At 50.6% G+C, this 23,487-nt stretch overlaps 1 protein-coding gene across 1 annotated transcript in view; it reads right to left on the bottom strand.

Annotated features, from left to right (window-relative positions):
* INPPL1 (inositol polyphosphate phosphatase like 1) overlaps positions 1 to 23,487 on the bottom strand; it is a 74,111-nt gene that overhangs the window by 12,025 nt on the left and 38,599 nt on the right. The window contains exons 4-21 of the mRNA XM_056858809.1: positions 21,668 to 21,818; positions 20,925 to 21,045; positions 19,264 to 19,404; positions 18,014 to 18,104; positions 14,828 to 14,917; positions 12,552 to 12,650; positions 10,949 to 11,099; positions 10,259 to 10,365; positions 8,457 to 8,559; positions 7,113 to 7,309; positions 5,694 to 5,811; positions 4,536 to 4,632; positions 3,317 to 3,455; positions 2,722 to 2,821; positions 1,943 to 2,031; positions 1,339 to 1,420; positions 942 to 1,031; positions 564 to 677 (exon numbers count right to left, since the gene is read on the bottom strand). Of these exons, the coding sequence (XP_056714787.1) occupies positions 564 to 677; positions 942 to 1,031; positions 1,339 to 1,420; positions 1,943 to 2,031; positions 2,722 to 2,821; positions 3,317 to 3,455; positions 4,536 to 4,632; positions 5,694 to 5,811; positions 7,113 to 7,309; positions 8,457 to 8,559; positions 10,259 to 10,365; positions 10,949 to 11,099; positions 12,552 to 12,650; positions 14,828 to 14,917; positions 18,014 to 18,104; positions 19,264 to 19,404; positions 20,925 to 21,045; positions 21,668 to 21,818 (2,080 nt within the window). The remainder of the gene's footprint in view (positions 1 to 563; positions 678 to 941; positions 1,032 to 1,338; positions 1,421 to 1,942; positions 2,032 to 2,721; positions 2,822 to 3,316; positions 3,456 to 4,535; positions 4,633 to 5,693; positions 5,812 to 7,112; positions 7,310 to 8,456; positions 8,560 to 10,258; positions 10,366 to 10,948; positions 11,100 to 12,551; positions 12,651 to 14,827; positions 14,918 to 18,013; positions 18,105 to 19,263; positions 19,405 to 20,924; positions 21,046 to 21,667; positions 21,819 to 23,487) is intronic.

Below are 23,487 nucleotides of genomic sequence, written 5' to 3'. Positions count from 1 at the left end.
GACTTGGAGATGAGGGTGGCGGGCATGAGAGCGGAGGAGCTCAAGGAGTTACAGCCCTGGCCAACCTCCCGGTCCGTCTCCCCTGACTGTCAGAGGCTCTCCAGGGTCTCACGCAGAGAAAAGCCCCTCCCAGCCACCTGAGATCTTTGAACTGGAGATGCCAGGGAGCAAATTCCGAGGGACGGCAGCTCCACCACTGAGCCGTGACACTTCCCCACATCAGTCCAGGCCAAAGGACAGGGTGGAGGCTGACAGGAGGAGGAGGAGAAATGCATTTTGTCCCCTTCCTCTTCCTCACTGCAGACCTCTCATCTGTGTGGTTATTACCCCACATGGGGCCTGGGTTAGAAGGGACTGCTGCCGGGAGGGGTGCGGGGCCGATCAGAAGTCCTTGTGCAAGCAGGTGGCTGGATCCAGCCCTGCAAGTCTAACCCTGAATTTCTCAGGGGTTGAAGGAAGAATCCTAACCCACATTCCACAGTTCTGAATGGGACCCCCCAGGCCTACACACAAACGCTGGCACAACATGCAGACATGAGTGCCAAGAGAAAGCGCCTCCCCACCTTCTAGACATGTGGAGTAGAACTCGATGAAGAATTTGGTCCTGCTCGCTGTCTTCACAATGGCCTCGACACTCTCGAACTCGATGTACGCCTGGTCCGAAGATTTGGAGAGACCTAGAGGCAGGGGACACAGGCAAACACATGACGAATGAGACCCTCGGTCCATCAAAGCCAGTATTGCCTGCTCTGACTGGCAGAAGCTCTTCAGCAACACCTCTGCTTCTCACTTGCCTTGAAAACCCCATCAGGGATTGCTATAAGTTGGCTGCTATAAGTTGGCACGTCACACACACACATACACACAGGGTGGACCCCACTGATTCTCTTCTCTCTCTCACACACACACACAAACATGTTTTGCCTTCTCCATTCCAGTACCTTTCTTGGAAACAAACTGGGACGTCACTCCAACTTCAAATGCCGCGAAGACAGGGGAGTGGTCACTGCTCACGATATCATCCGTGCACCCTGCGAAGAGAGCCAGAAAGAGATCCTAGTGCTACGGCAAGCGGAGGCCCCTCTCTGTCCAGCGGTCACTTTACTGTCCAGGCACTTTGGATGGGCGAGGCATCGAGACGGAACTGGACCAGGCGCCTCCAGGCCCGTCCTGCCGTTCTCTCCCGGGAGAAGAGAGAGGGATGTGTGAACAAACAAAAGTCCCAATTCTGACATCTCCAAGCGGCACCTCCAGGGTCAGGCTCCAAATCTTGCAGTTTGCAGCCAGGAGCACGTCTAAAGCGCACCACATCACAGGCCGCTGCACCCCATGACTCACCGTAGGAGTTGCAATTGATGTGGGTCTCTGGGTGCGACTTCCAGAGGATGCGGTCACACCACGAAGGGACATTGGTTCTCACCTGTGAGTGGAGAAGGAAGGTGGAGCTGGGCTGGGGTAGGCCGTGCCAGGAATCCCCCCAAGACCATCACAACCAAGAAAACCCCTTGCTCCCCAACACACACATCCTATTTCTGGCTGCCTCAGGACCATCACAACCAAGAAAACCCCTTGCTCCCCAACACACACATCCTATTTCTGGTGCCTCAGGGGCCCAAAGAAAAAGCCATGAACTTGGAGAGAGACAATATAAAGAGGCCTCCAGAACTGGACACAAAATTCCAACCTGGACTCGAATCCAGCTTCTCATTTTGTGTTTGTGAGACCAGTGCTTCCTGAAAGGTAGGAGCTCAGGGGCCCGCAGGGCTCCGCTGCCTTGTCTGCCAGAATCCCCCCACCCTTAATGCTGGAATTTGCGTGCCAGCCAGATAAACTATCTGCCCACAATCCAGAAAGACTGCCATCTGCCCTGGAGGCTTCCCACACAGCCCAGCATTTCTCCTCAAAGCCGTCTGCAACTCCCTTTTTGGCCCACGGCACTTACCCCAGTGGGCTTCTGTTTGTGCCACACGTAGGTGTCACGGGACCCCCTCTCGTAGCGGTACGTGGGAGGGAAGGTGATCTCCTCCTCACCTGGAAAAGCAGAGCACATGCTGGAGAGGGCTGGAGCTAGAAGGGACCCCAACATTCATGCCAAAGCCACACAGAAGAACATCACAACAGCCCTGCGGGGTCAGATGAACAGGCCACCGACTCAGGCATCCTGCTTCACACGGGAGCTGGCCACTTGACCCAGAAAGGCCTACATCAGAAGGGCAGGCCTCTGTGGTTGCCCCCACCCCCCGCCCACCTCTAGCACAGCTTCTGTAAGCCAGGGTGACCGGAGTGAATCTGGTTTCAGTGAGAAAGAGAACACACTAGCTACGTGGTTGAGAAGCCAGGATGTTCTCCGGTGTGCTCTCTCAGTTTTAGCCTCCTCACCTCCCAGGATAATAGTGCTGGCCTACCTCACAGGGAGGTGCAGGGCCTTCTGTGATAATTCATGGGAAACCACGTTAAGCCCTTAAGAACTCTTGTAATAGGAAGCATTATTCCAAGAGCTATTAGCCCTCAAATACAACTTATCAGGCAACTGTTCCCCACCCCCACCCCCACACTGTGGCAATGAGTTCCACAGAACATTCTTTGGACTATTACAGCTATTAGCCATCAATAGATTGATACTCTGAGTGAAGAGGGAATGCCCCACTCCGGGCACAAGGTCTGCCCCCCCCACAGTCCCCCCTACCCGGCCCCCTTCAACCAGAGAGTCCGGCAGCTCACTGAATCGCAAGAAGATCTTGTGTTTCTCCTTCTCCAGATTGAGCTGGTCCACCTTCAGGAGAGGTTCGAACTCCTTCCGGTTGATGTAGTTGAGGATTTCCTGAGGGAGAGAAGTCTTCTTTAGTGTTTGGCACTGCCTGGAGACCTGGATTTGCATCCTGTGCAGAACGAGAACTCCCCAAAGGTCTGCAGAAGGCCACTCTCTCTTTCCACATGCAGTCCAAGCGCTGAAAGCCAACAACCTAAAAAGGGCTGTGGCTCCATGGTAGAACATCTGCTTGGCATGCAGAAGATCCCAGGGACAGTGCAGTCCCCAGAGTCAGCTGAACACAAAGCCAGGACCCCCCCGCCCACAAACCCTGGCTAACTTGTAAAAAGACCGGGGTCAAGAGATGGCCCAGAAGTGACACTTTCTCACCCAGCAGCCCTTCCCGGTAATTGCAGACAGCCAAGCTGTGTTTTAAGATGCCCTCTGCACACTCTCAGGGGCAGCATTCTCTTGAACAGCACTTGCCAAACTCCAGGGATGAATCCTTTTCCCTCCCTAGAAGATCTCGGGCTGACTCCCCCTCCCCCAGTGAAGCCCGCCCCTCACCTGAATGTCCATGTCGAGACGGTAGTTAAGGTCCCCGAACCAGAAGAGGTGGGTGAAGCGCAGGGAGATGTCGAAGGAGCTGAGCTGCTTGTCGCCCAGGGAAAGGAGGCGCAGGATGTCCAGGTAATTCTGGTTCCTCCTGGGGATGGGGGCAGGAGAGCCGAGGGTGGGGGGCAAAGAAAACCATGAATGTTTACTTTATCTCATGATAAAATATCCCTGAGGTGCAACACAGGTGAGAACATGATGCAGTCCTCCTGGGCTGAAGAGGGCTTGATGCGTGGCGTAGCGGTCAGTGTCGGCCTAGGATCCGGGAGACCCGGATGGGGAGCTTGCTGGGTGACCTTGGGCCACTCACATGCTCTCAGCCTAACCTACCTCACAGGGATGTGGTAAGGATAAAATGAAGGAGAGGAGAATTTAGCATGCCAGTTGCTCAGACATGCACAGCATCATTTTTGCTAATGGGGGCAAGGAAATTTGGAACCCTGTCTAGCCTGAATGTATGGAAAGATAACACAGCCCTCAGTGAAGATAGTTTCACAGAGCAGCTGTGTTGGTCTGCAGTAAAAGAGCTAGGTTCGAGTTCAATAGCAACTTAGAGACCAACCAAAATTTTCAGGGCGTGAGCTTTCAAGAAGAAGAAGAGGAAGAAGAGGAAGAGGAGGAAGAAAACAAAGAAGAAAACGAAGAAGAAGAGGAACAGGAAGAAGAAGAGGAGGAACAGGAAGAAGAAGAGGAAGAAGAGTTGGTTTTTCTATGCCAACTTTCTCTACCACTTTCCCCTCCCCTCCCCGCAACAGACACCCTGTGAGGTAGGTGGGGCTGAAAGAGATCTAAGAGAGCTGTGACTGGCCCAAGGTCACCCATCTGGCTTCATGTGGAGGAGTGGGGAAACAAATCCAGTTCACCAGATTATCGTCTGCCGCTCATGTGGAGGAGTAGGGAAACCAACCTGGTTCTCCACATCAGAGTCCACCTCTCCAAACCACCGCTCTAAAGCACTACACCACGCTGGCTCTCATGCCCCAAACCGTGTTGGTCTCTAAGGTACTAATGGACCCAAATCTAACACTCCTCATTGCTGTTCACTAAGGGCGGCTGGAGGGTGCCTCTACTCACGACTGCCAGGAAGCCCCTGCCCAAGCATGGCCACTCAGCCAGATCTGCAACCGGCCTCTCAAGCCCGGTGGTCTCGCCTCCCAACCTGCTGACTTACCTGGCGGTTTTCTCATTGCCCGAGGTGAGGTGGCAGTTGACAAAGCCAAAGGAGGTGCCGTTGAACATGAAGGAGACCCCCACTGCTCCCTTGTTGCCTGAGAAGGAAAACGGCAGAGAGGGTGAGGAGGAAGAGAAGGCGGTTCCTCAGAGAGGACGGGTGCCGCTCTCAAAGGGAGGATGACAGGCCTTGTCAGCGATGCTCCAATGCACAATTGTGGTAGTGGTGGAAAGTGGTGGAGAGTGCCATCAAGTCATAGCTGACTTACAGCAACCCCGTAGGGTTTACATGGCAAGAGACATTCAGAGGTGGTTTGCCATTGCATCCCTCTGCATAGCTGACCCCAGTTTTCCTCCCGTCTAAGTACTAACCAGGGCTGCCCCTGCTTAGCTTGCAAGATATGAAGAGATCAGGCTAGCCTGGATCTTCCTGGTGAGGGCAAAACACATACAGAGGTTGTTTCCCATTGCCTGCCTCTGTGTAGCAATCCAGGACTTCCTTGGTGGTCTCCCATCTAAGTACCAACCTGGGCTGACCCTGCTTAGCTTCTGAGATCTGATGAGATCGAGCTAACCAGGTGAACTGGATTTGTTTCCCTGCTCCTCCACATGAAGCCAGCTGGGTGACCTTGGGCTAGTCTCACCCTCTCAGCCCCACCTACCTCACAGGATGTCTGCTGTGGGCAGGGGAAGGGAAGGTGATTGTAAGCCGGTTGGATTCTTCCTTAAGTGGTAGAGAAAGTGGGCTTATAAAAACCAACTCCTCCTTCTCCTCCTCCTCCTCATCATCAAGGTTATGCAATCCAAGGTTACTTAGCTAAATCACAGAGGAGTAAATTTGCCCTGTGGGAACTCTGCACCCAGCTTTCAAGATGCATAACTATTTGTCAGGAGAGCCGGATTGCTGGATTGCAGCTTCGGCTCACAGGTCAGAAAACCCTTTAAATTGCTCAAGGGCCATTCAAAGCAGCTGAGAGGCCTGTCCTGCTCCAGAGCATCCAGCCTTCCCTTTCCACGCTCCTCCCCGGACCGCTGAACCATTTTCAATTTTACCTCCGCTTTTTACCCACTTGATCTCTGGGATGTAACTGCCTAAACTTCTCCAGGAGGCGTTTGTACTGGCCCACCCCTCAGCCCTGAGAGATCCCCCCCTCCTTACCCAGAGTGTTAGCAATCCCAGTTTTCACACTTGAGGTGCTGACATGGCTGATCCGGTTCTCATGCTCCGGTTTTACCAGGACAGCAATTTTAATGTTCCACAGGGACTGCATGGCGATCTGGAAAGGAAACCCAGGAGACAGCAGATGTCACCAAGAGAAGAAAGGATATATCACTGGGACCAAAAGGAAATTTCTTCTTTTTTTTACCTAGGATTATCAGCCACCTGGTTTTGGAGAGGAAGAAGGAAGACGGAAGGATAAAAATCTGATTCTACAAAGACTTTTCTCTCAGTTAGGGATGCAAAAAAAGGAAACCGTTTAGGGGGAAAAGATGGGGACTTGGGATGCTTTGTTTTTCTCGGAGAGGAACACCTGGAAATCTGTTGGGAGGGGAACTAAAATAAAATGATTGGTGAAGCCCCTTTCTTGAAGAAAGCAGCCTTTTGGGAATCTTAACAGTGTGATCACATCCCCCCTCAGCTTTCTTTGCACAGTCATTATGTATTTATTTTATTTAAAACATTTTTATGCCGCCTTTTCACCCGATCAGGGTTTACAAGATGGCAGACATTTTAAAAAATTAAAACATTTGAGCAATTAAAAATACATTTAAAACTATAAAGTAGTTATACTTTATATACACACATATACAAACACTACCACAAGATTGCTCTCTTTAAGTATTTGAAGGGCTGTCACTTAGAGGAGGGCAGGGAGCTATTCCTGTTGGCAGCAGAGGATCATAGGACTCACAACAATGGGTTTAAATTATGGGCAGAAAGGTACCATCTAGATATTAGGAAAACCTTTTTTTTACAGTAAGAGTTGTTCAACAGTGGAATTGGCTACCTAGGGAGGTGGGTGAGCTCCCCCTCACTGGCAGTCTTTAAGCAGCGGCTGGACAAGCACATGTCAGGGATGCTCTAGGCTGATCCTGCACTGAGCAAGGGGTTGGGCTAGATGGCCTCTAAGGCTCCTTCCAACTCCATGATTCTATGAGGACCGGTAACTGTTATTGAGGATATGCCAGACGAAACAAAAAAAAAAGTCTTCCCCCACTGGTGGAAGACACCGATAGATGGAGACAGATGAATAGACGGGAAGGGAGTTCCAAAGTTTGGTGCCACAAGGGCAAGAAGGCCCTTGCTCGGGTCACCACCCATCTAGCTCAGCCAGCAGGGGCAACCAAAGCACAGCCTCCAAAGAAGACTGGAGTGTCCAGGTGGGTGCATATGGGAGGTTCATTACAGCCAAGCAGGGTGTTCCCCACCCGACATTTACCTGTGCCTTCAATTCTTCTTACCCAAAAGCAGAGCTTCAGCCCAGTTTCCCACAAAGACAAAGAAGGGGATGCCTTTGCATCGGCCACCCCCCCCCCCACTCCCAGTCAACCCCTCCTTCGGCTCCCGAGCACCTACCGGCCGGTACTCCATCTCCGTGAAGTCCTTCAGGACGCCTCGCAGGAAATCCACCCACTCTTTGTCCCCCATGGAGTTCTCCTGGGAGCCGAACACGTAGATGTCGTGGGGGATGGTGACGGTCATTTCGTCCAGCGTCTTGCCGAGGCCCTTCGAGGCAAACCACGAAGTGATGTTCTTGGGTGGGGGCACGCTGCCTGCGGGGGGTGGGAGAGGGAATCAACCAGAGCCATGGGGGTTACAGCACGAAAAGCGTTTTCCCCCCTTGGCTTTACGTTCACGCGGGAAGACAACTGTCTGCAAAGTTCTGCGGTATCTTGAGATTTCATTACGGCAGGGCTCCCCAGCATGGTGCTGATGGGCACCACTGTGCAAGCAGACACCTTTCCTGGCATCAAAATGTTTTTAGAAAGTGGGTGGGGCTTTTGCCGATAGAGTTGCCAGCGCCCCCCCTCCATTGGCGGGAAGTTTTGGGGTGCCAAGCTGGAGTGACTGTGCACACTTTGGGGGGGGGGGGGGTTGAGTGCTAAAGCACTCATTTTAACTGTTGTTTGCTGCCCTGAGTCACCAAAAAAGACAATCATGCCAAGAAAAGTTGAGGGGAGCAGGAAAAGAGGAAGACCCAACAGGAGATGGATGGACGCTATAAAGGAAGCCACGGCCCTCCATTTGCAAGACATGAGCAAGGCTGTTAAAGGCAGGACGTTTTGGAGGACACTGACTCATAGGGTCCCCATGAGTCGGAAGCGACTTGACGGCACTTAACAGACACCCAAATGCATTTTAATTGTAGTAAAGAGCAAAAGTCTAGTAGCACCTTAAAGACAACAAAATTTCTGGAAGTTAGTCTTTAAGGTGCTACTACACTCTTGCTCTTTTCTGCTGTTACAGACAAACATGGCTACCCATCGTCATCTATCTCCATTGTAATTGTATATTTTAACTGTTGTTAGCCATCCTGATCCAGACCCCAATCAGAAAGGGGCAGGGTAAAAAAATCAAATAAATACATACATAAACCTTTATTGGCATAATAACAGCATTTTAGCATGTGTTAATACAAACACCAAATAAAATAAATAAATAAATGAATTTGTGGTAGACCCCTGCCTTGTGTGCCAGGGCCAAAACCCCTCGGCGTCTCCATCAAAACAAGACCTGAGCACAGGAGCCGACAGACCTCTCTCTGCCAGACAGCAGCTCCCAGCGAGAGGAGACTGCCATGTGCCGGACAGACTAAGCAAGGATCTGACAGCTGAACACACTCATGGGTCAGGCTCCTCTCCCCCTCCCAAGAGGGCAATCTTGAAGAGCTCCCCCCCCCCACAAGGCATCGATGCTCACCCATGTTCCATGTACCAATGAAGACAGAAATCATGTCTGGCTCATCCTGGTTGGAATGTCTGTTCTTCATCAGCTGCAGGAGCTGGCAGAAGGCCTCTCGCTTCTGGACAGAGGGGAAGAAGAGGTCAGCTGGGCACAAGAACAAGCCACGCTTACCTTTGCATGTAACAAAAGCTTCTCTAAGCTCTCCAGTTCTTGGGTATTCTATCTTAAACACGATAGACAAAAGACATGGAAACATGCCCCAGACACCAATGAATTTCCAGGGGCCAGGTCTGTGCTTCTAGAACTCCATCCCCCATTCCCACAGCTACCTCATCCCCTCCTGCCCTCCACTCTCTTGCCCACCTACGGGCTTTTCCCAGGTTCTTCCTTTCCAAGATTCTTCCTGAAAGATGGTGAGGACATCCATAAAAGAACAGGAGAGCTCCCTGGTTCTTGCGGACAGATGCACTTGAAATATTTTTTTGAGGTGTTGCTTTTTTGTCGAATGTGCTAATCAATTTCAGTTGTCAACAGACACCCAAGGGGACACACCAATTCTCAAATCTCACCCAGCTAAAAAGGAATCAAAACCGGCCAAGCATAGGTGGAGATAGTTGACTTTGGCCATTTATGCTTGGTAATTAGCAGCAAAATCCAGGCTGAATTGCCCCGCATATTTTTTTTAGTTTTTCACGCTGAACCGTCATTCAGGAAGTGACTGCAAAGCTGGCTCAGACCTGCTTCACATTTCTTAAGAGCCCCTTTAACGTGACCTTTTGTGTTTAATCTGCCGCCGCGAAGAATCCCCTCAAGCAAGCATGCAAAATCACAGCCGCGCATTAGCTATGCACACAGAGGTTGCTAATGGATATGCAAACAGGAACAAAGGAGCAGGTGAGTGGGGGGAGGTGGAATTTCTACTTTTGCATCGGGATCTTAAATAGGCATTTTAAAGATCGCATTTTTAAAAAGAGCTTTGAGCGAGCATCACAATTGACCCTGCATAAACGGCTAAAGAGAACTTTTTCTACTAGAACTCAAAGGCATCCAATGAAGCGGATGGACAGTAGATTCAGGACGGACAAAAGGAAATACTTCTTTACACAGCAAGTGATTAAAATGTGGGATTCGCTGCCAGAGGGTGTAGTTATGGCCACAGGCATAGATGGCTTTAAAAGGGGTTAAGACAGATTCATGGAGAAGAGATGGCTACTAGCCATGTTCAGAGGACGTCAAATGTCTGAATCCCAGTGCCAGGAGGAAACATCAAAGGAAGGCCTCGGGAAACATCAAGGGAAGGCCTCGGCCTAGCTGTTGGCCCTCCAGAGTTGGTCACTGTGTGAGACAGGATGCTGGCCTAGATGGACCACTGGTCTGATCCTGCAGGGCTCTTCTTATGTTCTTAAGAACGAGTCATGCCCAATCATCAACTGCCATTTCTATCTAACCCAGAACAGCTAAATTCAAGTCCAGGTTCACTTTAGAGACCAATGATATTTGGGTGGTAAGAGCTTTTGAGAGTCAACGCTCTCTTCGTCAGATACGTCCCTCAGTCCTTATAGCCCCGAAAATCTTGTTGGTTTCTAAGGTGCTACTGGACTCTTAGCTGTCCTACTGCAGACCAAACTATCTACCCTGGGGAACACAGCATCTGCGGCCTCTTTCCAGATGGATGTGGCATCTCCTCTCCTAACAAATAGCAGAAGCATTGACTCTTAAGTGCACAAGATGTCAGCATCTCAACAAGCCATGTGCCAACAGACAGCAGGCCACTGTGCCGGTGGAAGTGGCCTGGAATGTGACAGCCCCGAACTTACCCTGGCGCTGACAAAGATGAAATCCTTCCGTTGGGTCTTGTCCTTCTCCTTCTCGAAGACGATCCCCAGTTTATTCTGTACCCGCTGGGACTTTATCAGCTGGCGGACTGGAAGGAGGGAAGAGACAGATGTGGACAGAGAGAACTTTTTCTCCTCCGAGCATAATAACTAGAACTCAGGGGCACCCAATAAAGCCGATGGGCAGTAGATGGACAATATTACGCAACAAGTAATTAATGGGCATGAGCATAGAGGGCTTGAAAAGCAGGCAAGACAGATTCATGGAGGAGAAGTCCATCGTTCAGCTACTAACCATGGTGAATAAGGGAACCTTCATGTTCAGAGGCAACAAAACTCTACCAGCGCTGGGAGACAACATCGGGCCTCTATGCCCTGTTGCTGAGGAACTGGTCAGCCACTGGGTGAGGCAGGATGCTGGACTGGATGGACCCTCACTGGTCTGATCCAGCAGGGCTCTTCTGAGGTTCTTATCAGGGGAAGGCCTCGGCCTCAACGCCCTGTTGTTGGACTTCCAGAGGAACTGGTTGACCACTGTGTGGGACGGGATGCTGGAATCAATGGACCACCAGTCTGATAAAGCAAGGCTCTTATGTTCACACACAGATAAATAAATGTGGGTTTGGGGAGGGGGACTGAGGCTCCAGGTGGGTGAGAGAAATGTCCACTTACTCTTCTCGTGGGTGAAGGTGTTCCAGTCCTCCTGAGAGTCCTTCTGCTTCTTCAGCACCACCAGCTTCCCACCCTCCACATCGACACTCAAGGTGTATTTTTGGGACTTCCCGATCTTGGTGAGGTCGCCCAACGTCAGGTCCAGCTTCACCTGAGAGCAAAAAGGTGGTGGTGGTGGTGGGGAGAACAGCCTTTAGGCCCTTCTGACAAAGCTCACTTATACTGAATGAGACAATCAGTCCATCAAGGGCAGTATTGTCTACTCAGACTGGCAGCCGCTCCCCAGGGTTTCAGGCAGAGGTCTTTCATATCATCTACTACCTGGTCTTTTATAACTTGAAATGCCGGGGATTGAACTGGGGAACTTCTGCATTCCACACAGATGCCAGTAAGCCATGGGCCCTCCCCAATACATTTAAAGACATACAAAAAGACCTCTAAAGAATAGCAGAACATAGCAGAATCCACTGGTTTTCAAAGCACCAAGAGCACAGCCAGCCAGGCCACAAGAGCTGCACCCTACTAGAGTTGTCTTTGATGACTGGAAAACCTCACTGTCAGTTTCCTGTCTCCAGCTCACTCCTGAATTTCTCCTCTCCCCTCTGACCTCCTTGTAATCTCTGAACAGTCTCCTCAGCACAAGGGAAAATCAGTGAAACTCTGTCATCTTCATTCACCTCCAAATAGGGATTCAAGATTCATTTTATCATTTATCTCAAATTCACTCTGGTTGTGCCGAGTTGTTTTCTGTTGCCCCAGAAGGTCGGACCAGAACCAATGGGTAGGAATTAAATCAAAAGAGTTTCTGTCTAGACATTAGGAAGAACTTTCTAACAGTTAGAGCAGTTCCTCAGTGGAACAGGCTTCCTCGGGAGGTGGTGAGCTCTCCTTCCCTGGAGGTTTTTAAGCAGAGGCTAGATGGCCATCTGTCAGCAATGCTGATTCTACGACCTTAAGCAGACGATGAGAGGGAGGGCACCTTGGCCATCTTCTGGGCATGGAGTAGGGGTCACTGGGTGTGTGTGGGGGGGAGGTAGTTGTGAATTTCCTGCATTGTGCAGGGGGTTGGACTAGGTGACCCTGGTGGTCCCTTCCAGCTCTATGATTCTATTATTCATCCTTGGAGCTATTCAGGACTGCCTCCCAACTGTTAGAAACCCCTTCTGGCTTCTGAGATTTCAGCTGTGAGTCTGCTCTGAAATTAGAAGAGGGTTTGCTGAAACTCAGATGCGACATCTCTCTAAACAAGATCAGGACACAACCCAATATCTTACTTTCTCAGTTCCCAGGAAATGGCTCTGGTTTCAGTTTCACTGATCCTACGGATGCTGTATAGCTTGTCTTTCTGTAAGTTTTTGGATGTTATTAGCAAACTTGACTCAGCTTACCGCAGCGGGTATTCCCCCTCCCAACAAAAAACAACCTCACTCAACCACTTTTAAATTGATAGGGGCTAGAAGCCTGTTTTTAAAGTGGAAACAGATATTTTTGGAAGCTGAGCTCCGTGGGCCCACGGGGCCACATTCTGCTCCTGCAGAATTGTAACCACAGAGGGTCCCGGCTGAGGCGGCAAAACAGACTTGTAGGGTGGGGAGAGGTTTACCTCGAAGGCCTGCACTGGAATGCTCTTCGCTTTGCGGGAAGAAGGTTGGCCGAGTCCCAGCTGGGCTGTGGAACTCATATCCTGGAGAGCTTTCAGGGCCTGTGGGGGGGGGGGCGGCACAGGGTAAGACAGGGTTAATATCGAGAGAGACAGAGAGCGAGCTCGCATTTCATGCCCCTCCCCTCCCCCCAGTGCCTGCTCCAAAGAAACCCATAATTATTCTGCAACCAGAATAAATTAAGTAAATAGAGCACAGCTCCAGACATTGGCAGCGGCTGGCATCATTCGGCTTGCGTTTGAATTTTCAAGGAATTTAATGCACTTATGGCAAAGGCGAAGGAAAACAATGGGGGTGGAGAAAACAAGGGCAGGGGTGACCACCGCAGGGTTTAGGAAATGGCTCTTTGACCCCTGCAGATGGGTCCTCACTCCACAAAGCTGCCCCATTCGCCAAGGCTCTGGGGCTCCTCTGCCCAAATAAGCAGTGGGCACTATCCTCCGAGGCAGTGGGCAGAGCTGGGCTGGAAGCCCGGCCTCCCCCTCCCCCACCAAACTTTGCTCTCCAGCCACAAAAACCACTGCCCCCCCCACCGCCCCGAAAATCAAATCACAGAACATGAAAAGTATTTTTGTTCGCAGGGTGGCAATTTCTTCGTCCCCAAATTGCTGTCTTGTTTTAAACCACAATCTCGTACTGCCAGATGGAGAAAAGTTCAGAAGCACGTAAAAATTGCACAGATCCCCTCCTCGACTTGTGTGAGAAGGCAAGAAGTGGGGGTGGGGGTGGGCAGGCTCCAACTTGGGTCCCCAGAAGGATAGGGGGTGAGGCCTCTCCCAGCCCTCCCGTATCGGAGGAGACAGGAAGGGGGGGCAGAGGGACGTCCAGAAGGGGGCCAAAGTCCATTCTGATGGTGGGATACAGCCTGTTTCTCACCAGCAATTCTGGGTGCGCAACCCCACTCTGGGCCCAATACTGGGGCAGGATGCCAACAGCACCCCACCAGCTCACTGTACTCTCGAGGCACCACAATTCCTCCCCCTACAAACACAGTCCCCAGGAAGATGCTTAAGTTCTTGAGCCCCAACAGCATTCTCATTGCAGGTCAAGCCAGATGTGATCCTGGGAATTCTGGGTCCAGAGCTCCCACTTTAAATAATAGTGGTTAAATGTAGTGGTTGAGAGTGGTGGACTCTAATCTGGAGAAATAGGTTCGATTCCCCACTTCTCCACATAAACAGCGGATTCTAAGCTGGAGAACCGGGTTCGATTCCCCACTTCTCCACATGAGTGGCGGACTCTAATTTGGAGAACCGGGTTCAATTCCCCACGCCTCCACACGAAGCCTGCTGGGTGACCTTGGGCCAATCACAGTTCTCTCTCAGCCCCACCTACCTCACAAGGTGTCTGTTGTGGGGAGGGGAGGGGAAAGTGATTGTAAGCCAGTTTGAGACTCCTTAAAGGTAGAGAAAAGTGGGGTATAAAAACCCAATTCTTTTTCACATATATATAAAATTATCAGGTACACAGGGACCCGATTTGGATGAGGACTACAAGGATAAGGAGGGGTAAACTTCCCCTCTTCCATTTTGTTTTCCTGAGCCAATTAAAAAAAAAAAACCCAGGAAGACACTATCTGGATCTGCTGAATTGGGTATTCATGCGTTTGCTCCACAGTAGTTTCCTGGGGTCATTGTAGACCACAAAAATTGGGGGGGGGAGGATGCTTTAACACTCCCCTGCCCTTATGATCCTGCTCCAAATCAGGTCCCCATTCCAACAAAGGCCACTGCCTCATCCAGAATTAGATTTGAGTCCAGTAACATCTTAGAGACCAACAAGATTTTGGGGGTTTGAGCTTTTGAGAGTCAAAGTGCCCTTTGTCAGATACAAGTTGGAATGGAGCTCTCTGAGTCCTTCTATCATAGTCTGAAGGTGGGGGTGTTGCAAAGAAGGGAGTCAGGATGCAAAGGTAAAACACAAAATGCATCCTTTGCATCCTAACTCCTTTCTTGGCAACACCCCTCCCACCTTCTAACTGGGATATATAAATGCTGAGGGATCGTCATTCCTACTCGTATCTGACGAAGGGAGCCGTGACTCAAAAGCTCATACCCTCAAAATCTTGCTGGTCTCTAAGGTGCTGCTGGACTTGAATCTGGCTCTTCTACTGCAGACCAACATGGCCGCCCTCCCAAAACTGCCTTATCCAAACCTCCAGGGGACCCCTGCAGAGAGGGCCAAGAGTTTAACCAGAGGCCAAGGCCGACTCGCTCACCTTCTTCTCGATGCTGGACAGGAGGTCCTTCAAGACGGACAGCTTCAGGATGAGGCTCTCCAGTTCCTGCTCCCCCGTCTGTCCAGCGCTCTGGAAACCACAAGGAGGGTCTTACAAATTTGGAGGCTCCTAGAGTAGCTTGAAGTGCCGTGTTTAACACCCAAAGCAAAGCTGGCAGGAATGGATGGACATTCCAGATTTGCTCCCCCAAACCCCCTGGGTAGCAAACACTCATTTTCCACAGCCTGGAACTTGACTATTGACACGTTCCATTACATCTCAGATAAGAACCTCCAGTTCTTGATTATTGTGTTCAGACAAGAGTACACCATTTTTTACAATCCAACCACCCTTTTCCTTTTCCCCTCTCTCTTGTATAATACACCTTTTTATAAAGTCTTGGTACAATTTAATTCTATGGGAAATTTCTCCAAATCTCTCCCCCATGTGCTAGACTGCACAAGTACTGCTGGGTTGGTTATGAAGTATTTCTTAGGGTTTCTACCCTGTCGCTTTGTTATTGCTCTACTACTGCACTAGAAGGATACCTTCTCAGTGGGCCAGTCTAGATGTTCTCAGGAGGCCCCTGAGTGGGGGTGGCTGGTTACCAGGGTGTTTTCCAGGGAACCCTTTGTCCAAGGGAATTTCCCAGCAAGGGAATACACCGTCTCTCTCCCCACCCCCACTGCCACCTTCCATCCTAATCTGTCTTGAGTCCCTATGAGAAAGGCAGACTATAAATAACGTAAATAAATAAATTAAAACAAAGCTGACTTATGCCAAGACAAATCACTAGTCCTTTCTTCGTTTCCCCCTGTTCTTAGATTGAGTTCTTGTACAATAAAACCATAAAACGTAAATAAGACCCATCTCTAAAAAACACCTCCCTTCGACTCAAAAAATGAGCAACAAAATAAGTACACTGAGGGTCAGAGTCCTCTAAGAGGAACTGAACCTTCTGCTCCAAAGCTGCTCGAGAAAATGCAGACCATTTGTTAAAATAAATGGTATACTCCATTTTAGCCTAAGTTGGTACACGTAAGGAAAATGCAAAAGGACATGTGCCAAGGAGTCCACTGACTGAAGAGGGCAGGGGACACAGCCAGTCTGAAGGGGGGGTCCTTACCATATGGCCCAGCAAAACCACTGAAAAAGGGAAATCACTAGTCCATTTGGTCAATGTTCGAGGTTCTCGGTGGGATTGCCCCACCCCCTTTGGATAGAACCTGGGACCTTCTGTACACAAAGCAGGCACAATGCCACTGAATCAGAACACCTCCCCCAGACAGTGACACGATCCGGCTCCTCCCTCGGTGCCAGCAGGCTCTCCAGGGTGGCAAGGAAGGAACCAGGCAAGCAGAAGCCAGAAAGCAGGAAGGACAGATCTCAGGTGCTTCACCCCACAGCAGAGGGACAGCCTCTAGGTCAGGAAGGGGGCCTCCAAGTCTCTGCAGGCAGCTGGGACCAGCAGGTGTCCGTGGCAAAACAGAGCATGCCCTGCCCTTACCAGGGAGAAGAGCTTCTTCGGAGGCAGGCTGGCTGGCTGCCGAGATTGGATTGTATGCAAGGCAGGAAGTGGGTTGTGCCTCTCGGGGAGGGGCTTAAGCCTTGCAAAAGGGTTTAAACCAAGAACAGTCAGAGGCAAGTAGGAGCATGCCGCCCAGGGAATATTTTATGCGGTTCCTGAAACACACATAAACAGTTTCTTCCTTAGAGGAGCACGAGGGATGAAATCAAGCGGACTTGTGGGCCTCGGAGAGATTCTGGAGTACCCAGGGGAAAACCCAGCCAGGCTGCAGGCTGTTCTTCACGGTGCCAGTGGGCAGGGAAGTGGGCAGAGCCCCACGGAAGGCAGCTGATGGCACACAGGTCCAGGAGGCCTCGACAGGGCCAAGGGGGCAGGGGCAGGTTTGCCAGCCCAAACATTGCTGTTTCAAGCACACTGAATTCGCTACAGAAGCGCCACGATATTAAGTGTGGTGTCTAAATATAACCTGAAAATGGACAACAACTTTGGCAGCTTTTTAAGAAGGGGAGGGGCCGTGGCTCCATGGGAGAGGATCTGCTTGGCATGCAGAAGGGCCCAGGTTCAATCCCCAGCTTCTCCACTTAAAATGATCAGGCAGTAGGTGATGTGAAAGACCTCTGCCTTGAGACCCTGGAGAGCTGCTGCCAGTCTGAGTAGACAAGACTGACTTTGATGGACCAAGGGTCGGATTCAGTATAAGACAGCTTCATCTGTTGATGTGCAGGTGAATCAGCGCTTCTGGACAACTGCAGGGAAGTGGCCCTGGCTCATTGCTTGGGAACAGAACTACTACTATGCTGGGTCAAACCAAGGATCCCTCTAGACCAGTGGAAATCACTCAGTTTCTTGGAAGCCACCTGTGGGTCTTCTGAGCACCATTCCCCAGTGTGGCCTCATGTCAGGGATGGAATATGGCTCTTTGGGTCAGAGGTTATTGCACGCGTGCTTTTCCGGCAGTGACACAACAATGGCTACTACTCTAGACTAGCATTGGAATTCTCCTGGCAGGTCCCGTTTTCTGCCCTCCAACATTAGCATTCACCGGTAGACTGCTTCTGAATGTGGAGGCTCCGTTGTGTTAGACCCATTCTACCTGCCGCCTTTGTAAAGTCTACCAGCCACTTTTGTAAAATCAATGACGGTTAGGGACTATCACTACATTATGTGGCAGTGAGTTAACATTAATGCTTTTGGGGGGAGGGGCCATGGCTCAGTGGTAGAGCATCTGCTTGGCATGCAGAAGGTCTCAGGTTCAATCCCCGGCATCTCCAGTTAAAGGGACTAGGCAAGTAGGTGATGTGAAAGACCTCAGCCTGAGACCCTGGAGAGCCGCTGCCGGTCTGAGCAGACAATACTGACTTTGATGGACCCAGGGCCTGATTCAGTAGAAGGCAACTTCATGTGTTCATGTGCAATGAAGTGCTCTCTCTTGCCTGTCTTGAATTTTACTGCCCATCAATGTAATTGAGTGGCACCAAGTCCCACTTTCTCTACCACTTTCATTATTTCATAAACTTCTATAATGCCCCCTCCGGGCCCTCATCTTTTCTCTAAGCTAAAAAGCCCTGAACTCTTCAGAATTTCCTGGTAGGGAGGACAGTCCAAACCCAATGACCCCGTCAGCTGCCTTCTGCACTTCTACCAATGACGCTGCTCACCTGCTGCAAGATCCGGGAGACCATGGGAGAGCTCTGCTGGTCGAACACCTTGGAAAGGATCTCCAAGCCAGACAAGACCTTGTCCACCTCACTGGAAGGATGAGAACCAGAGTTTAGATATGTAGCGTTCTGGTTTAGGACAACCATTTCAACTGATTTCTCTTAAGTGCAAACCAACAACATTTGAAACACCAGAACGCAGCTAAGACATGCAAAAATCTCATACTGTAACTAGCATGGAGTTTGGGTACTTCAATAAAAATGAATTCATGGAGACCAAAGAAACGGATGGTCTGGGCTAGCCCGACCGTCAGATCTCAGAAGCTAAGCAGGGTTGACCCTGGTTGGTACCACCAAGAAAGTCTAGGGTTGCTAGAAAGAGGCAGGCAATGGCAAACCACCTCTGGATGTCAGATCTCGGAAGCAAAGCAAGGTCAGCCCTGGTTATTACTTGGATGGGAGACCCTCAAGGGAGTCCAGGGTTGCTATACAGAGACAGGCAATGACAAACCACCTCTAAGTCTTTTGCCCTGACCTGGATGGCCCAGGCTAGGCTGGTCTCATCAAATCTCAAAAGCTAAGCAGGGTCGGCCCTAGTCGGGCTAGCCTGAGCCGTCCAAGTCAAGGCACAGCTCCTTTAACAACACCTAAAATCCTTTTTCCAAACACTTCTTTTTTTGTGCTTTCTCGCAAGGCCAGCTGGTAATGAGGTTTCTGGCAAACAGTAAAGCACCAAACAATTCAATAATAGCCACAGAATTCTAAAAATCCAAACATACACGTACAGCACAAAATCTAACCTCTCCATTAACTTCTGCCATGACGACAAGTCCATCCCAACAAGGACTTTTAGGAGTTTCCAGCAACTGACCAAATCTGAAATGGGCGAGTCTCTATAAGAAGTGAGATCTGCCGGCCCTGGACCCAGAGAAGGTGGGGCTGACTTTGAGGGGGGAACCTGGGAGCCAGAGTGGTATAGTGGTTAAGAGTGGCGGACTCTAATCTGGTGAACCAGGTTGGTTTCCCCACTCCTCCACATGAAGCCAGCTGAGTGACCTTGGGATAGTCACAGTTCTCTCTGAACTCTCTCAGCCCCACCTACCTCACAAGGTGTCTGTTGTGGGGAGGGGAAGGGAAGGAGAGTTTGAGACTCCTGAAAGGTAGAGAAAATCAGGGTATAAAAACCAACTCTTCTTCTTCTTCTGGGCAGGGGGCTGTATCCATTCCTCTCCCCCACTGCCTTCTCTTACCTGTGCAGCCGTTTGCAGGAGGCCACGAGGGTCTTGTTGAGGTGGGGCAGGCTGCTGGCTCCGGCTTTGACTGCCTCCAGATCCAGGGAGTAGCTGCCTTTCAGGTACTCGTGGGAAACGGTGCTGAGACCATTGGTGGTGCTGGAAGGGAAGGGCGCATGGGTGGGTACGGCATGCCAGAGGAGCACAGTTTCCTTTGCAGGAGGGCTTCCCATTATGAGTCCCCCCGCCCCAGAAGAGACTGGACTGTGGGACGCCTTGGAGCAAATATCCAAACACAGAGGTTGGTGTCTGCAAACAAAGGCCTAGAGGGTGGAGCAGGCAACTCACTGCATAGGTTGGACTCCAGCTTTGGGTCTGACAGACTGCAGAGTATTACTCATTATCCCTCCAAGTCTTTACCACGAGCAGAAACGAAACCCAAGACTTGTGAAATGCCTCTGCACATCCTGTGACCCCTCCCTCCCACCTATCCCCTCCCCTAGACACACATCACTGAAATTTAGATTTCTGCTCCTTGGAGGCGGAGTCCCCGTCTTCCTGGCTGACGTGCCATGGAGGAGTCTGGAAGGGGCTCCATAAAGAAGCTCCAGGCCGGCAGCCAACATTTTGCCCAGTGACTTCCAACCTATTTATTTATAAATATAATAAAATAAAATATTACTATAATAATAATTATTTATTTAAAATATGTATTGGCCACCTCACCTGCTTGCAGAACTCAAGGTGGCTTACAATATATGAACACATGAAGCTGCCTAATACTGAACCAGACCCTCGGTCCATCAAAGTCAGTATTCTCTACTCAGACTGGCAGCAGCTCTCCAGGGTCTCAGGCAGAGGTCTTTCACATCACCCACTTGCCTGGTCCCTTTAACTGGAGATGTCGGGGATTGAACCTGGGACCTTCTGCATGCCAAGTAGATGCTCTCCCACTGAGACACAGCCCCTCCCCCAAAAATATGGAACGCTTCATGAATTTGCGTATCACAAGACATAAGACAATTACAAAAAGCATAATAAAAACTATGGATAAAACAACCATGATAAAAACACATACACGGTAGCTATTTAAAACATACACAACTCTAACGCAAAGGCAAGGGGAGGAAGTGGTCACTCTTTTATATCCCCCCCATGCACATTCTCGATGCCCACCGTCTCTTTCTCTGCATCCCTGGCCCATCCATCTCTGCTGGGTTGACCCCCCCCCCATCCATCCTGTCTCTCAGCAATGAGGTGCAAACACTCTGCACATGCTCAGAGAGACTTCTTGTTATTAGATAATACCCCTTTGTATCTATAGCTGTAAGGAAGGTGGGCAGGAGAGATGGGACACAGTCAAAATGCGGTGGGAGGGGGGGCTCCAGCAGCGTGCTGTAGAGGTCAGAATGTCGGACTAGGATCTAGGAGACCCAGTTTCAAATCCCTGCTCTGCCATGGAAGCCCACTGGGTGACCTCGGGCCAATCTCACTCTCTCAGCCTAACCTACCTCACAGGGATGTCGTGAGGATAACAAGGGAAGGGATGAGAACAATATGAACTGCTTTGGGTCCCCGTCGGGGAGAAAGACCAGATATAAATAAAGTAAGTAAGTAAGTAAATAAATAAATAAATACAGGAGGCCACAACAGAGGGTCCCAGGACGTTTGTTGATTACCTTTCAAGGACTCCGTCCTGCACGGCAGGGGTGTTGCTAGCAATGCTTGGGGTGGCGGTGAAAAAAGGAATGCTGGTGGATCCACAGCGGGGCGGCAGCGGGGGTTTCTCATCTTCCCCATCTAAAAGAAAGGGGGAGGCGTCAATTCCAAACAGTTTCCAGATGCGGGGGGGGGGGAGGGCACAGTTCTCCCTATGAAGTTGGGCATCCTCTGCCAGCTCCCTTCCCCACCAGCTCATGCAGCCCAGAATATTGATGGGGATCCAAAGCAAAGTTCCCTTTTGGTCTCTGCTGTGCTTCATTCTCCAAACTGGAGGTTCTGGGGTCCACTCCACCCTATCCCACCCTGAAGAGAGACACGATGCCCCAACAGTCCTGTTCCTCCAGTGGCAGAGATGCCCACACATTTGGCTGGGGTGAGGAAAATGCACTCTGTACGTGGTCTTGAGTCTCGTGGTTAGGAAAAAAGAAGTTTTGCTTCTGGGGACCGGTGATGACAACAGGCACAAAATCCTTTGTGACTCGGCTAGCTCAAATTAAGCCCTGGTGGAGGGCTGGAACTCCCCACCCCACAGCAAAAAAAGAAGGTCTGGCTGAGTCTCCATAGCATTAGCTGCTCCTGACACCCACCAACTATCCGCCCTGACCAGCGTATAACTGCAGACCCCCAACCATGATGGCTGGCCGGCCCTCTGTCCAAGACCGCAGACCCCTGCGCCGGTGGTGGAGGAACGGGCGCGTACCTGAGTAGTCCCTGTCTTCCACGTACTCCTTCTCCTTCTCCCGCTCCACAGGGAAGAGGAGGGTGCAGACGAGGCCCTGGTTCGGCTGCAGGTACAAGGCAATGAGGTCGCTCAGGGTCTTGAAGCGCCTCACCTGGACCCCCTGAGATGTCTGCGGGGAAGAAAAGGAGCCGTCAGAAGGGACAAAAGACACCCCAGGCCTCTGGGATGCTGGGGGCAGGGGGTTAAGAGAGGCCACCTGCCTAGCAACCACAAGGAATAAGGGAAGGATGGTTTGAGGCTATCGCCCACGCAGAGCAGCCATCGGATCGGACTCTGCCCTCGCACAGAATCCGCTTGGAACTGGACTGCCGCCCGTGCAAAACGGCCACGCACACAATTGCTTTGAGCTGCAAGGGGCAGCCCAGCCTCAGTGGGTGGATTGATTCCCCACTCCTCCACATGAGCAGTGGACTCTACTCTGGTGAACCGTGTTGGTTTCCCCACTCCTCCACATGAAGCCAGCTGGGTAACCTTGGCCCAGTCACAGCTCTCTTAGAGCTCTCTCAGCCCCACCTACCTCACAGGGTGTCTGTTGCAGGGAGGGGAAGGGAAGGAGATTGTAAGTTGGTTTGATTCTCCTTAAAAAGTAAAGAAAATGGTTGGCCGCTGTGTGATCCAGGATGCTGGACTAGAAGGACTGCTCTGATCCAGCAGAGTAACTCTAACGTTCTTCTTAGTAGGCACCACCTCAAGGCCAATGAATGATGCTAAAGCACCAGGGGGAGCCATAAACACACACTCTAAGGGTACCAATATCCGTGGAATATTGCACATGGTTTCTGTGTACGCACCATCCCATGTGTCAGAGACACAGGTGTGTTTTGTTACACACACACATTGCTTTGGGGGAGGAGCATCCCAATTCAGTAGACGTGTGCGCCCCCCCCTAATGTAGGGCTGTGGACATGGAAGTCATGCAATTTACTCTACTGAATACACACATGGAAAATTCATCTTTTTTTCCCCTTTTTTTTTTTTGAAAAAGAGCTTTCTTGGACACTTTTAGAAATGGAAACGAGCACCTGGAGCCCTGCGGTACCAACCTTGCCATGAGAGAGGGTTCGGGCTACTCAATGTATGTGTGAGTCTGTGTGAGAGGGTGGGGAACAGAGACACACTCCTGGATAGTTTTACTTAAACCAAAGGTTAAAAAAATCAGAGGAGATCTGGATCTTAGCAGCAGAAAGGGGGGGAGGAGAATCAGTCTAGGGAGCCGCAGGGCTGCACCTGCTCTGAAAGCACAACTCCGAACAGAACGTGATGCTGGAAATCCACCACCCTGACGTCCACTGGGCAGAACGAGGCATTCTGTAAAAATGCATCACGATGGGTAGCCATGTTAGTCTGTCTGTAGCAGAGGAGGAGGAGGAGTTGGTTTTTATATGCTGACTTTCTCTGCCACTTAAGGGAGACTCAAACCGGCTTACAATCACCTTCCCTTCCCCTCCCCACAACAGACATCCTGTGAGGTAGGCGGGGCTGAGAGAGCTGTGACTAGCCCAGGGTCACCCAGCTGGCTTCATGTGTAGGAGTGGGGAATCAAACCCAGTTCTCCAGATCAGACTCCACCACTCCAAACCACCACTCTTAACCACTACACCGCGCAAGAGTCCAATAGCACCTTAAAGACTACTAAAATTTCTGGCAGGGTATGAACTTTCGTGAGCCACAGCTCACTTCTTCAGATACCTGTATCAATAAATATTATAACACAAAATTGATATGAGTAATTTCTCCCTCCCAAAAAGACCGAATAACTGGGCATGCCCAAAGCACAC

The sequence above is a fragment of the Euleptes europaea genome, chromosome 12 (assembly GCF_029931775.1).
Source record: "Euleptes europaea isolate rEulEur1 chromosome 12, rEulEur1.hap1, whole genome shotgun sequence".
Lineage (NCBI taxonomy): Eukaryota > Metazoa > Chordata > Lepidosauria > Squamata > Sphaerodactylidae > Euleptes > Euleptes europaea.
Note: the sequence above shows the minus strand (reverse complement) of the source record. Positions and strands in the feature narration are given on the sequence as shown.